At 37.2% G+C, this 17,690-nt stretch overlaps 1 protein-coding gene across 2 annotated transcripts in view; it reads left to right on the plus strand.

Annotated features, from left to right (window-relative positions):
- Positions 1 to 17,690, plus strand: part of LOC140244302 (uncharacterized) — a 50,935-nt gene that overhangs the window by 18,845 nt on the left and 14,400 nt on the right. For both annotated transcript variants that reach the window (XM_072323944.1, XM_072323945.1), the window contains exons 2-3: positions 5,882 to 5,975; positions 6,328 to 6,600. In XM_072323944.1, the coding sequence (XP_072180045.1) occupies positions 5,882 to 5,975; positions 6,328 to 6,600 (367 nt within the window). The remainder of the gene's footprint in view (positions 1 to 5,881; positions 5,976 to 6,327; positions 6,601 to 17,690) is intronic.

Consider the following 17,690-nt stretch of genomic DNA (forward strand, 5'->3'; position numbering starts at 1 on the left):
GTAACATCTGTTGAATACACTCAGTCCGCATGCACAACATTGCAGTCAGAGAATGATTGGCATGCCACCCCCGCCAATCACGAATGAAAATTTGGGAGACTTTTTCATTAAGGCATTAATTAACAAGATAAAGTCTGGGATAAAGGCTTTTTTCTGTAAAGTTTGATAACAATTTGAAATGGATTCTGAAAAGAGAATCCAGTGGCATATGTGTACATTGGATTGTACTATAATTTTGAGTCAAACTACTTCAAATTCTTTGTGAAACACCCTCCAGTTTTGTTTTCTGCACTTGGATGAAAGTGGAAGAAAAACATACAAGGGAAGGAGAGATCCCCTTCTGTGAATTCAGAGTGAGAAAATGGCATCAATGCAATGCAATGCATTGCTTTTAGTACATGTAGATTTGCCACATTCTAGACATTGCCTGATTGATGTGCAGTGATGAAACAATGTACAGGGCCTACTGGTCAAAGTTGTACAATGTAACCTCAATGCAACAGCACACTGCATCATAATTTGAAAGATCTGTGACTGAAAATGATCCCTTGTCAAGGAAAATGCATACTTTTTCTGGCTCACAATGTTACATTGTATGCCACCCATGTACCAGTAGTTGTTCACTGTTAGCCATCAATCTACAATGGACTCAATGTTGCATTTAAATCTGTAACACTTCTATTCAAATGCAGAGCAAAGACTTAATGCGTCCCAGTTCTGCTTTATTGTGCGTGTTTGATTAACTCCTGACGAGCTACTGAGAGTCTCTATGAATAGATACAAATGTGCATTTTAAAACCCATTCACCCTGATACTGTACACATTGTATGCCTGCATTTTTGCAATCTCTGATTGTTAGTGCACGTGACATTGTGTAAGAAGTCAGCCACTTCAACTACAGTACAATACTGTACAAACCTTAATGGAATATACATGTACAGTACATGAATCATTTACAAGGAAGTGTACAGTGTACATATACCTTTGTGTCATGTGGAATCTTAAGTACAAGTACATGTACTGTATATGAGCACTTGCCATTCAATTTGGAAGGAACATGGAAATAATGATATTTTGGCAATGGGGTCACCTCACAAATTTACTACCGGCACCAGCCTGATGGTACAGTACACATGTGTACTTTAACTTGTGACATCTTAAGGATACAGTGTATCTGCTAGAATACATGTAAATGTCTATCTGCAATACTGTATCTACAGTGTTCGGTACACACATTGTACATATCACAGCAACATTGGAAATACATTGTATGAATGAGGAATTGGCAGACATGCATTTCAACCAAATGTTTGTATCTCAGTTGATGTACATTGTACAGTACTGTACATGGTTACATGTGTAGCAATCACTAATAACATTTTGAAACAGAAGTTACATTGTACAACCTCTGTCCCCTCGACAAATCATTGATTTATGATGTACACTGTATGAGCTGTAGTGGAAAGTTTCTAGAGCATACAGGCACCTGTCCTGACTCAAGATGAAACCATCCCACCTGTCGCCCTATCATGCATGCTTTTGAAAGTTGTCTGTTATTTTGTTGTTCATTACAGGTACACTTTGTGTACTGTTCAAAGTGTGTAATACATGTATATGTACACTTTGTATTAAGTTACTCATTTTTGATGCTGTTTTAGAATTATGCCTTACAGAGCTGTAGTTGTACAATATGTACATGGACATGTGTGCAGAAATTTGCAGTGAATTATTTTGAACAGCTGTATTATATACACTGTACAATGTACAGTACATGGGTACAATGTATATATGCACATTTCCAAGATGCAGCAATGGCATGATAGCAGAATTATCAATGTCAATCATCAAAGAAGTTTTGCCATACAATTGTAATATTGGGGCTCAACACTAACCTTTTTTTTGTCTGGTGGCCTGAAAAAAATATGAAGTGGCCCAAAATTGTAGTTCTAAAAAAAGCAAAATGTGTCCCAATCTGGCAACCAACAGATGAATTTCATGACCCAACACCAATTTTTGGTGGCCCTTGGCCACCGGGCCAGCACTTACCGTATGTAATATGTCAAGACCTGAAAATGAAATCAGCTTGTGCCGACACAATTTTTTAAATGAAGTTTTGATAAAAAGTCATGCAGTATAGTAAGAAATCCTTCAGGCGTACATGTAGTTCACTTTGTATGAACACAGGCATTTGCTTCAGAAAGAACATTTTGTTGTTGTTCAAATCATTTAATGGATTAGAATCAAAGTCACAATCCTGTGAAATGTTGTCCAGCATAAAACAAAAGAAACACAAATAAGTAATGACTATTAGTGAAGAAATAACTCTTCCAAGGTATCAGAAATAACCTCACAAATAACAAACAACCACCAACTAGCATGCAACAGATTCATGAACTGGAATATTATACAAATAGTGAATGGTCACGAGTGCAATGGTACGAGATTTCGCACGAGGTGAAAGATAGAGGCGCTCTATTCAACGAGGCGAAGCCGAGTTGAATAGTGCGCCTCATCTTTCACCGAGTGCGAAATCTCGTTCCATTGCACGAGTAAAGACCATACACTATTTGATTTATACAGCGTCTAAGTAGATCTTTTTGGTCTAAGTAGGCCTAGAAGTCTATATGGGCAAGTCCAAGATATCGCGCACCTTACGTATGGGACATTCAGAGATTTCAAACCTCTGAAAAATAATGAAGGAGCACTTGGATTTTACTGTTTATCATCAGGAGGACTGGTAGCCCTGAGAAGAATATTGTGTTTAAGTTTGATGTCATTTGACCTTGGGTTAATTATCTTATTAAGAAAAATATGGCAACTTACGTATGGGACCAGAGAAAAACTGGATTTTTGAAAATAAAGTTTGAATTGAAAATGCTCTGAAAGTACCTTACTGATCAAGTTCTGTTTAGAAGTGAAGAAAGGTACAATACTGAAGTATCTTTCAGCAAAGTTTTACTGCAAAAGAATAAAACATATTTTCATGAAGTTGGTTTAATTAACAAAAGTACACCTTACGTATGGGACATGGCTCAACTTACGTATGGGACATTTGTCTTTAGTGCACAAGTGTATTCATGGGAATGACCTTAAATTTCCCCATAGTGTCGTATTCAGTTCCACAAATCATACTACAACATGTAACAAATGAAATAGACTTCTAAGTGGGTACTTTCCCGGTTCAGGTACCTAACAAAAGCTAAAATAAGACAAATAAAAGTAATTACCAATTTACAATTAAATGTCTTAGTTCAAAATGGATTCCGTCATACATTAACACTGTCCTCATGATGTCTGGTATACAGATACAGTATACATAATATACTGACACTCTATTTCTAGCCCATTTGTAATACTCTGGTCAATATTTTTTATCAAATGAAAAAAAAAATGTGCAAATTCTAGCTTGTGACCTTGATGTTGCATACGTGCACATGTACCATGACTAATTTGTAGTCTTGATAATTTCAACTGTAAAATCAAATGTCATGTACAGTGTAATTTGCAAATTTTATACAATTTGAAGTGGGTACTTTCAGTAGTTCTAGGCTTACCTTGCAAAGTGTCTAAGTTTTTATAGAGCTTTACAATTGTTTGAAATGCAGCACAAAACACAACAACAACAAGAGTAACTCATTTTGCTCTGTAATCATCATGTTTTGCCATGTGAATTTTAGCTTCTGCAAAATCAATCAAATTTTAATGAAACTTTTAGATTTTAAAAGCTGTGGTAAAACAAAGAGATAGAAGAATGTATGTACCAATGCTGGCACACTTTTTTTCAAATTTCTTGGCTTCAGGTCTATGCTACCAAAGATGACAAAATTTGTGTTTACTTTGTACATGCTTGTGTAGTGATACAGGAAAGATTATCATTAATTGTACATTCAAATCTTAAGAGAAAATGTAATTCTAGATTTGAAACACTTAAGTAATTCACTGATCTGAAACTTACAATTTTGATAAATTCTAATAACCTCATTTGATCATACACTACCAGATTGGAATGCATGTTGATAATTGTGTAGATGTGGGGACTGTCTACAAAGTAAGTATGAGTTGATGAAGGTGTCTCAGAGCACATCTGTCTCTTCAAACACAAAATAGAAAAGAAAACTGAATTCCCTATTTGTTTGTGTAATTTGTGTTTTTAGCACTCCAACCACAGAACCAGTATTGATATTGTGGTTCATGGCAATGTAAACTACAAAAGTCTTCATTTTACAGGATTTTCAGAAATCATGTTCACGACCTTGATAAGTCATGATATATTCTGAGGGTGTGCAGTTGAAATATTAAACATCATATCAAAATAAAAAGTATTCTCGTAGGGTTTTTCCTTTGCTACCAACTCTAGTAATGGCATTGACGTTACCTGCAATCACCTCAATTAATTTTTCTTTTCAGTAAGATCAGTAATGTTGTCATTGATGAGCACCACAAGCACAATTGTTTTGATTTCCCTTTTGAGGCTGTACAGCCTGTAGTACATGCTGAACAGTGTAGTGCACCTAAAATGACACTAAGAGAATCCCATTCTCTTGGACAAAGTCATTTTGTAGAGAGGTAAAGTTGAAAATGATAACTGAATTAAGAAAATGTCCAATATCAATATGTTAAAAGGAGGAATGTTAATTGAAGGCCAGCTGCCCAGCCTGTAATGAAAATAATAAAATACATGTATAGATGAATATTCTTTATTTTCCTTTCTTAATCATAGAATGACTCAATAATGCTGTTCTTACACTCCCTGAGGTCAACTGAGTAGGAGAGGCAGATATATAGACATATCCTTCAGAGTGGGTGCAAAGATATCCATTAACCAAACAAATGTAAGGACATAATAGCATCCACGTCAAAAGGCGGTTTTCCCATTCACTTTGCATGTAATGTCCCATACGTAAGGCATTTGTCCCATACGTAAGCAAACTTTAATTAGTTATGAGATGAAGGACTAATTAAATTTTGACATTTAGTTTTGCTAATCTGGAGTTAAAATTAATAAATTAGAACTTCCTAAAGTTTGATTGGTCAATGTTAGAAATCTTAAGATAAAACTTAAAAAAACATACTCAAATCCTTACGTATGGGACACTTCGTTCTTGGAAAGTGCATAATTTGCATAATTAATGTGCTGACCTTGTCTCACCAATTGGAAATTATACTAGCTCATACAGGGGTCATGTCCATAAAGGAACTAGGTGAAGGACAAATTCAACTGATTTTAGATGAATATTTTTAATTTGTCCCATACGTAAGGTTTGTATTTAATGTATGCAAATTAGGGCCATATTTCTTGCATAAATTTGCATAATTCAATATTTTCTTTGCTGGAAATATATGATTTAACTCTTTGGCTACAACATGATATCAACAACTTTTTGATTAGATCAATGTGAATTTTGAGCATCTGAGGGGACATTATCTTGGACTTGCCCATATATGTATGAAGAATATAGCCATACTTACATGTGGATCCACTGCGATTCTCTTTCTGGCTTGTGCAATCAGTGTAGATACAGGTCACAGCTATACTACGTGTGTGTAGCGCTCATACACGTACACTAGCACTCCCGGGTTACTGTAGGCCTACGTACGCGCATGCATGTACCGCACACGTACAATGTACCTGCGCTAGCTGCATGCGATCCTCAATATGCAACACACAGTACACGCAGTACCGTACAATTTCTCGAACCGTGGAATAGAACGAAAAAATCGAACCAAGTTGCATGCAAAAATAGAACCAAAATTGCACAGGGCGTTGAATGGAGTACTTATTTAATATCACGTCACCAACAATCCTCCAATCAAATTACAAGGATCTACTTGGACATTGTATAAATTGTTTTATTCTTTTGTCTATTTTCATTTTTTGCAGAAGAGGGATCAACCCACCTCACAGGGTTAAATCTATCTCTATGGCAAGCTACACATCTCAAGAAATTGAATTCCTTCAGAAACATGGAAATGAGGTAAGACGTTGGGCTTGCAAGATTGTTTTCAGCAAAAGATAGTAAACAAAAGCAATATTGATAGAGGAATTCAAATATCAAATCATAAAAAGATATGAATAAGAATTCTAGATACATAGGATATTTTGTATTTTTGTTGTATTATATATTTTGCCAATTTTATGTAATTATTGGCTATATTTTCTGCTGTTTCAAGGACAGAACATAATGATAGTGAATTTAGGATGAGATATCATCCTGAACCATAAAGTCATACATGTTATGAGCTACTTGTATGTTAGACTCATCAACTTGAGAACTAGATGATCTTAACTACACTTTGCAACTTGGTTTGCAATTGGCTGGATGGCAGGTATGCAGAACGATATGGCTGGGTCTGTACGACTCCAAGTCGCAGCCAGGCCCGGACTCCAAGGAGGACGGCAAGGTGCGGGATTACCTGGTGCAGAAGTACGAGAAGAAGCGGTGGTACGTCGAACCGAGCCAGGCGGCCGTCCTAGCAGCGGCCAAGGCCAAGGAGGCGGAGACCGCGGAGAGGAAGAGCACGGGAAGCACACACAGTACGCCAGAGCCCAAACCACTCAAATCATTAGTAGGCAACGCAGCCCCTCTCAGAGTTATACAGGTATGCACGTGCATGTATGGCGTTTATAGTGACACTGTACTTTGATATCATCAGATCCGATAAAAGTACTTTCTCGTGTACCAGAGGAAAGTACAATTTGTATTAGGACACCAATCCATCAAAATCTTGGAATGTGTAATTTTCATAAAGATATGTATTTTGTAGAATTCTCTTCATATTTCCTTCTGTTTATCAGCTCATGGGTTTCACCAAAAACCCCAAGACCTCTTAATCTTAAAACGGCCGGGGGGGGGGGGGGGGGGGGGGGGTTGAATCAAACCCCCTCAACACTTTCCATGACTATTCCGCCGCGCGAAATTTTTTCGCTGACTTTTTACTTTCAAGTCAATTTTCGCGAAAATTGGGCATACCGTTGCGACACTGCATGACCTTAAATACATGTCTGTCAGACTGAAAATGGCTCAAAAACATGATTTTGTGTACAAAGTCTATGCAAATGGAGTTTTCTCACCCTATTCAAAAAGATATGACTATTTTCACTTTCATTGGCAGAAATCAATTAATTCTAGCATACAGTAATAATGCTTGAAGTAGGTTCTGTCATAAATTTCGTGAAAAAAATGATGAAGCAAAAAGTCGAAGGTTCTGTCATTAAATTTCGCGAAAAAAATGATGAAACAAAAGGTCGAAAAACAAAGAAATACATAAGAAATTCATAAAACAATACAATACATCAGATTTTTTTTTTCAAGTATATTGTTACGAATGCTACAAAGAATGTTATCACCAAAAATTAGGATTCTAGGAACTTTATTTTCTGATTTAGAGCAAGATGTATGATTTTATGCATATATAAGCATAATTAATTGATAAAATGAAAATTTCAATTTCTTGTTTTATAGTTTGGTAGATTACGCCACAGGTAATATATTTGCCAATTTTCATGCCGATTGCGCGATCGACGGCTGAGATCTTGTGGGGGGGGGGGGGGGTTGATTCAACAATCCTCCAGCCACAGAACAGCCCAAAAAGCCCGGCCTGGTTAGGGCTAAAAAGTTTGAATGGATCGTCTGATTTTCTACAAACCTCACAATGTCTACTACTAATATATCTGCACCTCATGGGCCGAATGCATAAAACAAGCAATTGCTTGTAAGCAATTGCTTCAAGCAAAAGCACAAGCTTGTCTAGCAAAAGGTCTAGCTCAAGCAATTGCTTAAATCCATATGCATAACCTTTTGCTAGTGCTTATACCTTTTGCTTGTCCCGCACAAGCAATTGCTTGCGTTTTCAACAAAAGGGACGTCACGCCTGTGCGAACACAAGAACAAAGGCGAGTGTGGCAGCATGCATTTGAAAGGGCATGTGTGTGCAGAAACATTTCCTGACATAGCAGAAGAGCTATGAAATGACACTCATAAATGCACACACAGACGCACACACACAACTATACACACACTCGTATTACTGGCTGATTCCCATCACTGCTTACAATAGCCCGCATCTGCCAGATCGCACGTGGAGAGACGTCTCCTTGCTCTCCACCGAAGTGAGACATCCTACCTGTTTTTCATCAAATTTTGCGTGCTAACCACTGGACATTCCTGTTGTTGAAATGAAAAATTTCTTACTCTACTTAAGAGTAATTTCTTGTAGATTTATACCACTCCTTCACAATTGTTGTCTTTCTTCCATGAATATGAAAATGATACTTAAAAGGGAACATCCCAAATAAGCGAAAGCTCAAGCTCATTTTACAGAGCTTGGAAAATCGTAAGCAATTGCTAGCAAGAACTAGCAAAAGGTATGTTTTATGCATACGTTTTTAAGCAAATGCTTGGTCTCAAAGCAATTGTTTGCGGACAGCAAGCAATTGCTTGTACTTGCTAGCAAGAGCTTCTGCTCGCAAGCAATTGTTTTTATGCATACGGATTCGAGTAAAAGGCTAGCACAAGCAATTGCTAGCGTTTATGCATCCGGCCCATTGAATCCACGTATATTTGAGCTAAATTCCCCCCTAAAGGCATTCAGTGCTCTGTAGCCTAATATTTGCATTATCCATTTTCCAGAGTATCAGTTACCCTCAGAGCAAAGTGCTTTGCTCCAGGCCTACTGCTTTCTGCTTTGCCAAGCATACAAATATGTCCGGTTTATGTCGCTATTTATGTGGGCAATTCCACGGTAACTCGCGTTACAAATAATGGGTACATTTATGGGATAATGTGCCAATATCTTTGTAATTGGAAGGATCCACAAGTTACTTTTTTCATCATTGGTTAAGTAGACATACACCAACTAAATGAATCCAAAAAGAAAAATAAAGGACAAACATGTTGGGATTCTTGAATCATTTGATTTTGGTAACTCGCGTTACACAAAAAGGACATGGTCAATTCTATAAAGGCCTCTTTTTGGAAAGTCTCCTCATACTAGACAATCCTGATAAAAGTTTTCCTACCTTGAATTGATAGTGGGTTAGGACTCATGAATTAACACTATCAAAGTTGAGTAACAATGACCTGGTAAAATGTAGGGAGCCTTTTTATCGGTAACTCGCGTTACATTATGTCCACTAACACAGGGTGACACAAATTGATGACATACAACTGTTCTGATGGCACTGAATCTTGTGTTGAATATTTTGAGAGATGCTTAGTACATACAGTTGTAGTAAAATGAATAAATGTTAAACAAATATTTTACTAATCAACCTAATTGATAGAGAAGAATGTTTTTAAGACTAAAAAGAGCTTCACTCCTCAAAGAGACCCTGAATATGTTTCAATATATACCCAGATGATTTAGGTGTATACAGTGTAAGTACATAATTTTCAGAGTGTAAAAATGAAAGATGTTGAAATTCTTTTAAAAACAAAACATAGAAGTATCAAACCCTATTGACAAGTTTACAAAAAAGCCTACAATCTTTCAAAAATTAAAATCCTGTCTTTTTGAAAACTCTAATTTCTTTGCAACTAACTGACAAATAGACCAGTTCGTAATTCCACTTTGCGCATGAGCAGAAAAAGTTCATTTGTCCCAACAGGCATTTTGGTTTGTAAATTCACTGATATAAGCATCTGTGATGTGATGATTATTCATGTGATCCTTATCTAAATGATGCTTGCCAGCACATCCACCTGACAGCAAGAATGGTATTTTGCAATATAAAAGGAAATAAGCTGTTACTGCATTCAATACAAAACAATGAAATGGATGCTTGCTAAATTATAAACTGATGGGAGTATTCTGATCCCCTGATCGAAATGAAAGTTCATTCTTTTTTTGAACATGAATTCCATAAATTGTTATGTCAGGCAAGTTTTATGCATTATGCCACTTTGAAAAAGAGTGAAGTGCCGAACCAACTGAGAGAAAAGAAAGGTCATTTGTACCAATGTGTACATGAACTACAGTGTAATTACGAACTGGCTTATTACCCTACAGCAACTTAAATAAGCACTCAATTGATCAGTGTTTTTGTAGTAGCCATGATTAAAAAAGTCATGGGCGTGCATACTCGAGCAGTATTCGAACTAAGACCTCCTGATCTCCGGACGGGCATCATCTCGCAACTAGACCACCGAACTTCCGCCCGACTAGAAGTGTTGGTTCTAATCCTTATATCATGCAGCGGGTGCTGCATAATTATTCAAATTCATGAAATTCTTTCGTTGAGATGTTATTATTGCAACTAATTGACAAATTGCCCTACATCAACATAATAAAAACTGAATTGATCAGTGTTTTATTAGTAGCCATGATAAAAAATCATGGGCACACATGGGTACTTGAGCAGGCCGGATTCGAACCCACAACCTCCTGATCTCCGGACAGGCGTCATTTTCACTAGACCACCGAATAAGTATTAGAACCAACACTTGCTGCTTTATAGGTCTACTGTAATAAAAATTCTGTAATACTAATGCAGGAATTTCAGAAGATAAATTTTAGGTTAACCTCGTTCACTGCTGGATGTACATGTACAGACTATGTACACATGCAGTAAGCCTGGCTAGACTCCTCAATGTGGCATGTGATCAGTGGCCTTGATGCTAGTATTATACAATCACAGTTTATTAGGCTACTCTCCTTTGTTTCAGTCCAGCATAGTATGTATAACACTAGATTTGATTGTTTTCACCATGATATAGCTCAATTAAGTGTTACAATTTGCTTACGTTGGTGGAAACTTGTGTTTATAGTCGGTAACTCGCGTTACATACCGGTAACTCGCGTTACATGGTAACTCGCGTTACACTTTTCATTGACATTTTTTAATGTGATGACAGTGTTTATTCAAGTCAACATCCTGTGTACAGTATCAGGGTGTGATGAATTTAGAAAATTATGATTCCCAACAAATTACCTCCACTGCTTCCTTCAGAATGAAAAATATTTTTTGTTTCGGTAACTCGCGTTACATGGCTCAAGGGCTGAACTTTCAGGTGGTGATAAAAATTTTTTGAAGGTGGCATAGAAATTTTCTCATGGGAGACTGAAGTAGAACCAATTTGCTTCTTTAAAATGATTTAACTGAAGTGCTAGCAGGATTTTTCTTTTAAAAAAATGTATATCATGTTAAGCATGCATTTTAGCAATTTGGATGACTGAAAAATTGTCTTGAACATTTGTAGCTGTTTCTCAGGAAATATTTGACCGATTGATATAATTCTTTGAGTTTCTTCAACTTCAATATATGGGTAATACATAATGAGTAATTCTTTTGCAATATAATAAACTTGAAATTTTAGTGCCATGTCCACATTCCCATGGAATTGCCCATGTGCAAGTTTTAGTATTTCATCAGCTTAAGGAGCTATTTGCAATATTATGGGTGCAATTTGTTACTCCCTGGTAAGCAATTACTCAAGGGCCTTTTAGACAAAGTTGTCATGCATGTCCTTTCAATTGAGGGGGTGGAGATCACTTTATCTTAGAGAGCACAAATTATTTCTTCCCTTTGCCATCAAGTTTCATTAGGACAACAGTGTGACTTTATGGAAGTGTACAGACAAGGAAGGCCTGATATAAATGCACATAATTTACTTGATAATTCATTGACATATGTGTGGCGCTCCGTCGGAATGAGTCAAAAGTCGCAAAAAATGAAATCGTAGTTATGCCTATATGTGAATTCTACAGACTCTAAGCTTTACACTGATATGTAATACAACTCATTTCGACATCCCTGTAGATCATAAAAACGAATATTAACTACGCTTACGATGTCAGTCCTTTTTCTAAATAACGGAGAAAATCGCTCTCAAAGTTCAGGGTAGGTTCAAGCTCACAACCCGTTTCTTTCGCGGGACGAAACAATACAACAGTCCTGCTTAGCGACGGCGTTTACGCTCCATCGCACGCACTACCGTATAAGGCGATAGCTTGGGTGTGTAAGATAATTAACCAATCGCAGGACAGGTCTATCATTAACGATTCTGACCAATACGGTCGTCCGATGTAAACTTCGGTGCGTTTGTGTCCGTGCCGCTGCCGCCGCATGAATGAGTCGGTACGCGTTGTGTGTCGGCTGCGGTGTAGTTTGCCGCAAGTTTTTAACTCACAAACAATAGGAAACAGTAGAAAGAAAAAAGGCACGCAATGCGTATTACGAAAAGCGTCTATAGCGAGAGCGTTGATCGCTTCCATTCTCCTCCCACGTTGTTGTCAATGGAAACTATAGAGGATGCGTTTAGCAAGTACCAATACCTAAATCGAACCTGAGTACCTATTGTAGGCGGGCACGCAATGCGTCTTACGAGAAGCGTCTTTTAGCGAGGGCGTTGATTGCTTCCATTCTCCTCCCATGTAGTTGTTGTCAATGGAAACTAAAGAGGATGCGTTTAGCAAGTACCAATACCTAGATAGAACCTGAGAACCCATTGTAGGCGGGGGTTCAAAATGAAGTTAATTAACGATAGTCGTCTTTTGAGATCGTATTCTTTGCGTGTACTAAAAACCCTTAAATTACGCACATGGTCGTAATGTTGCAGAACATCAAAGAGGCCCGTTTTTATTTAGTAGTATGTCTCAGTACTCCTGTGTTTATTTTTAAGGATGTGCCTCTCCTTATGATTGCGATTGATGTTCAGCTATTTCTTTCCCGCAAGCTTGAAAAGGAAGCAGCTAAAATTCAGGCAAGGAGACTAGTTTTCTTCCATGAGATACAATCATTATTGTATCAGGCACTATACAAAACGGTTGAAATCTGCTGAAAGTCGAACTTCGTTTTTGTTTTTTTGTTTTTTTGTTTTTTTTTAGATTCCATTTCAAGCGGGGATAGACTAGAAATTAGCTTGTCTATACTGGCAGGAGACATTAGTTTTACAGTCCATACTCCGCATTTAGATAGTCGCCATATATTCATGGTCAGAATCAGATACACACGTGATATTATCATAAAAATGAAAATACAAAACACTTAACACGCCATAATCGTACAAATATTATGAACTTCAATGAATTAGTGACTATACTTACCTGTAATACTCCGCATAAAAAACAAGCACGCCAATCAAATAATTTGATAGAATTAATAGAACATACAGCGATATCATGCGTGGCAGATCAAATCAAGTTCAATTGGTGAGAAAGCTAAATGAAGTTAAAAAATTGACTTCTTTACGTTTCTCTTTCATTTTATGAAAACAGAATTACATTGTATATCTACTGAAACGGATTGTCTCTGTTGCGAGCGATCGCCATATACATGTAAAGCATTTTTAGTCTTCTGAGCAAATCCGAATCCCTATATACTTTAATTTTTGCTTGATAATGTAACAACCCTTATAACTTTACAAAGGACTCACAAATTCAAAGTTTCAAAACGTATACTAAAACATTACATTGTACACGGTGTATTTCAAAAAACATTTTGAATGCGTTGTGTGTTAGCATGTTAATGGAATCAATCTGCCTTTTATTTTCCGTACGTAAAGCGCACAGAAACGTAACCAAATGTTACCAAATACAGTGGAATGCATTGTACGGGGTGGTATCATCATTAGAAGTATATCCCATTCCTTTTTCCTTTTATTTGCTTGAAGCAGTAGTCAAACCATGTGTCATTATCGCAGCGGCATCACTTAGGAATTAGAATGTATGAAGATAATCGTTACTCATTTATTTCATGCTATTATAGCATTTACATTTTCCAACTGTTATTGACAGTATTATGGTACTGTATGGTTACGATTACGAATGTTGGTTATGAATTCAAAAGACTGGTTCATTAATCGACCCATAAAGGAAATAGCTGTTTTGAAATTAGTTCGGTACAAGTTCGAAACGCAAACGAAATCATCGTCATAGGGGGAACTGATAGCTCTAGAAAACTTGTTTAGGCCAGTAAAGATTGCCGTGTGCAATCCTTGTAGAAAGTTTTGACTATGGCCATCTTTTGAGCATTTTGAGAAATTATATAAAGAATTATTTGTTTGGATTATGCCAAGAGTGAGTTTGAACTATGAAAATAAAAGGCGCGGTTTATACCTCAACAATGTCGTAGTTCGATTAGACATGATGGGTAAAGTGAATTCATGACTTGTTGATTAATCCTTGCTGATTGATGATCATTTCTGTATTAAAAACCATCAGATAAGTCTCGTAGATGATTCCTCTGTAATCGTAGTCAAAATTCGTTTGAGCAATGAGACGAAAACCAACAAAACAAAATGCCATGTATTATCGCTCGAGTTTCCAACATTTGTCGTCACCCGACCATCAATAAGTGACGAATCAAATGGAACATTTAATTGTGGGAAAGCGGGCTGCGTTACGATTTTTAAACGTTGCGAGCAATTCTTTAAAGAAAAAAGAGAAAATGAGGCAAAGTTCAAGAAATTAGAAAAAGCACGTAAATGCAGGCGATCATGTTTAATAGTCAAAGTAAGAGATTACAATCGGCCATGCGGATGTATATGACTGCCTTATTTACATGTCTGATTTCTATAAACTATGTTATATTTAAATTTAAGTTCCCTTCCCTCCTTGATAAAAGTTATGTTGGGTTTTCGCTAAAGGCATTTATTAGGACACGCTATAAAAACGACAACAAATGACTACTATACATCAAAAGATGACCTATGCATGAACCACAATAATTCTGTACGTTCTAATATAATGCAACTGCTTGTTTGTCTGTTTGTTTGTTTGTTTGCTTGTTTGTGTTGAATTACCATGGTCTTTGTCGGGGGAAAGATGAAGAAAAATAGTAGAGTGTATCACTCTCAAATCCGGATGATTGCGATAAGTGTGTATTCCCGCCCTTTCTATACAGGTAAACGATTTAAGCTTGGTATGCTATTATAAAAGCCTTGTGTCACGCAGAAGAACTGATTCCGCAATCACTTTCAACCTTTCATAAAATTCACGTTTTAAGATAGTAACGATAGCTTGTAGGAGATAAAGTAAGTTGGCGTCCCTGGCTGTGGTTCTGAACACAAAAGGGGACTGAAAAAAATCTTTTACAAATTAGCAGACATAATGCCGATCCTCCAACACTGTCGCTCCGTTACGTCACTAATTCTGCTATCAATAGCGAAAAAAAGAATTGTACTGGTTGCGTGATTATCCACCCCGTGATAGCAGGAAGTTTCCTTTCATTGTTCAAGGCTTCGTTGATGCCGGGTTTACTCGGATACAAGGCGTGAACAGTGTCGTCCGAGTTCTTTCATTCGGAATTCCTCAGAATACACAATTCAATAGGCAATTAGCGCTGCTACTTCGCAAAGCTGTTAGCCAAATTCTTTGCAGACTTGACCTCTCACATGTCAGCTACACGTAAGACACGACAAACAACTATCATTACACACATTCTGATTTAAAAAAAAAAAATGAAGAAAAACACTTTTGAGTAGCGACATAGCTTTCTGTCACTTTCTCATAGGTCCTACTTCTAATACACAAATGACAAGAGTCAGAATATCCTCCAAAGGGAACACGAGCTATTTGGGCATTGATAATGTTTGTCGTCCGATTTCTCTTCATGCCGTTGCGGCCCAAACCATCATAAGAAAATAGGGCAATAAGTTTTATTAACCGGGGAAATAAAATTACGCATTACACACATTTGGCTTAAATTATCATGCGAATTGTCGACTTTATAAAGACGAGAATAACTGACAACTTATGCCATGCTATATCTCCAAAGATGAACTTTAAACAGCAAGTCACATACCAGGGAACGACAGTTATACATAATTATTTGAATGAATTCATTAATGAGGCCAATAAAAGTTGTAAAAGTACACACACACATAGAGAGAGGTTTCAAGTTCGATATGTGATCATGTATTAGCTCATTGATAAAGTATCATAAATTTTGCGTGATCATTCGTTGGAATTTTTTCAGCGGCATTTGTGCGTCACATCAATCACCACTTCATGAAATGTGGTGCATGTATCAAACGCAACTCGCTGGTCATGCAATCGATAGCCTTGGTCAGCTCACTGCTTTTGCGTAATTAAGCCCTCGCCGCCGCCGACGCCGCCGCGCGCACCATGCTTTGTTTTGTCTTCAATGGGGTCAAGAGCAATGCTTCATTAACATACGCCCTAGCAACGGAGGCGGAGTCTCAATCGGGCAAGAACAATAGGTGCGAAACGCAGCGCAAAGGCGAGCGTTCGAAAAAAATGTAACCGAAAAAAAATTGTCTCAGAAAAACTGTGATTTGGGACACTTGTCCTCATTTTTACACGCTGAAATTTTCTGTACGAATAGATAAAACGTCAAGGAATCAAAATCCGTCATAAAAAATTTTCGACCCGTGTAGTGCTTTCCCTTCATTTTCGGCTCATTACGGGAAAAGTCCCCGTGCGACTTATGACTCATTTTGTCGGAGCGCCACACATATTAAGCAAGAAACCTTGAATGACATTGCTCTTGAGAGGTACGGTAGCCAAATGAGTGGGCGTTCTCCTTGTATGCAATTTACTTTAATATGTGTGCAGTAAGATCACTCGTGAAGTTAAGAGGTGTTTAACAAATACAAAAGTATGTACTAGTTTATGTGGGTCAAATGCAATGATTTTACTCTGGAAATCGCAAGACTTCAGGCACAAGATTTCATGGTCACATAAACATGTACAGTAGTCATCATCTAGTCTTCTTCATGGCCTTTTAGTCAACATGGAAGATTGTGTTCATACAACACATCTTCTGTTGCAAATGCACCAATGTGCTGTACATGTACATCTATCTGTAGTTTAATAATGAAACAAATTCCAAAACCTGTTGGGTATAAACAGGGAGGTGCTAGAGAAGGAGAGGCAACTAAAGCTCTCCTTTGAAATCATGCGCGGCACCGCCGAGAAGTTATGCGTTCAACTACAGGTGTTACCCATGTGCTTTGACAAAAGAGAGCATCAATAATCGGGACTAGCGCTCTCACATCTAGAAATATTTGCTCCTACTGCAATTCGCTCTCTCTTTCAATGTGATGGCAACAATGAATTTGTGTACCTTGAATTGGAGCAGCAAATCAAAATGCAGTGTAAAATTCACAATTTTAACAGCAAATAGTTTAAAAACACGCTGGAACACGCTTTAACGGAGTACTTTATTTGAAAGATCAAAATATCCCTTATTAAAAGATAGAAAATTAACATGCGGAAATGTGCGCATTATAGAAAAAAAATAGGTTTTTGAGAGGGCCTAATTTTCATTTCCTTTCGATTTGCGAATTACGAAGAAACTAGAAATACATCTTAATAATATTGAATTCTTTCCTAAACTATTCTAAATCAATTCGAGTATTTCATATAAAATTTTGCGGTGAAATAAAGCTTGTAATTCAACGAAAGGTGAAATGCGTTCTTCGTCTCCGAACTTCGTCTTGCAACTAGAGCGGTGCCGAGCATGACTTCAAAGCGTAATGGAATGCTAGACATCCCATTGTAACGCCTTGAACCCAAACATGTGTTTGCATGAATTACGAAGAGTTGCCACTCCATCTCTGTAACACCTCCCTGGTATAAATACATCTACAGTTTGATTTCATCTTTTCCTATTAAATGATTGTATATATCTTTTAATATTTATCTATGTGTTCACTTTTGTTGGGGGTGGGGTTAGGGAGACCAGTCTACTGACAGTATATAAATGCATGTATGTGAGTATAAGCACA

Source organism: Diadema setosum, chromosome 21 (genome assembly GCF_964275005.1).
Source record: "Diadema setosum chromosome 21, eeDiaSeto1, whole genome shotgun sequence".
NCBI classification, from domain to species: domain Eukaryota; kingdom Metazoa; phylum Echinodermata; class Echinoidea; order Diadematoida; family Diadematidae; genus Diadema; species Diadema setosum.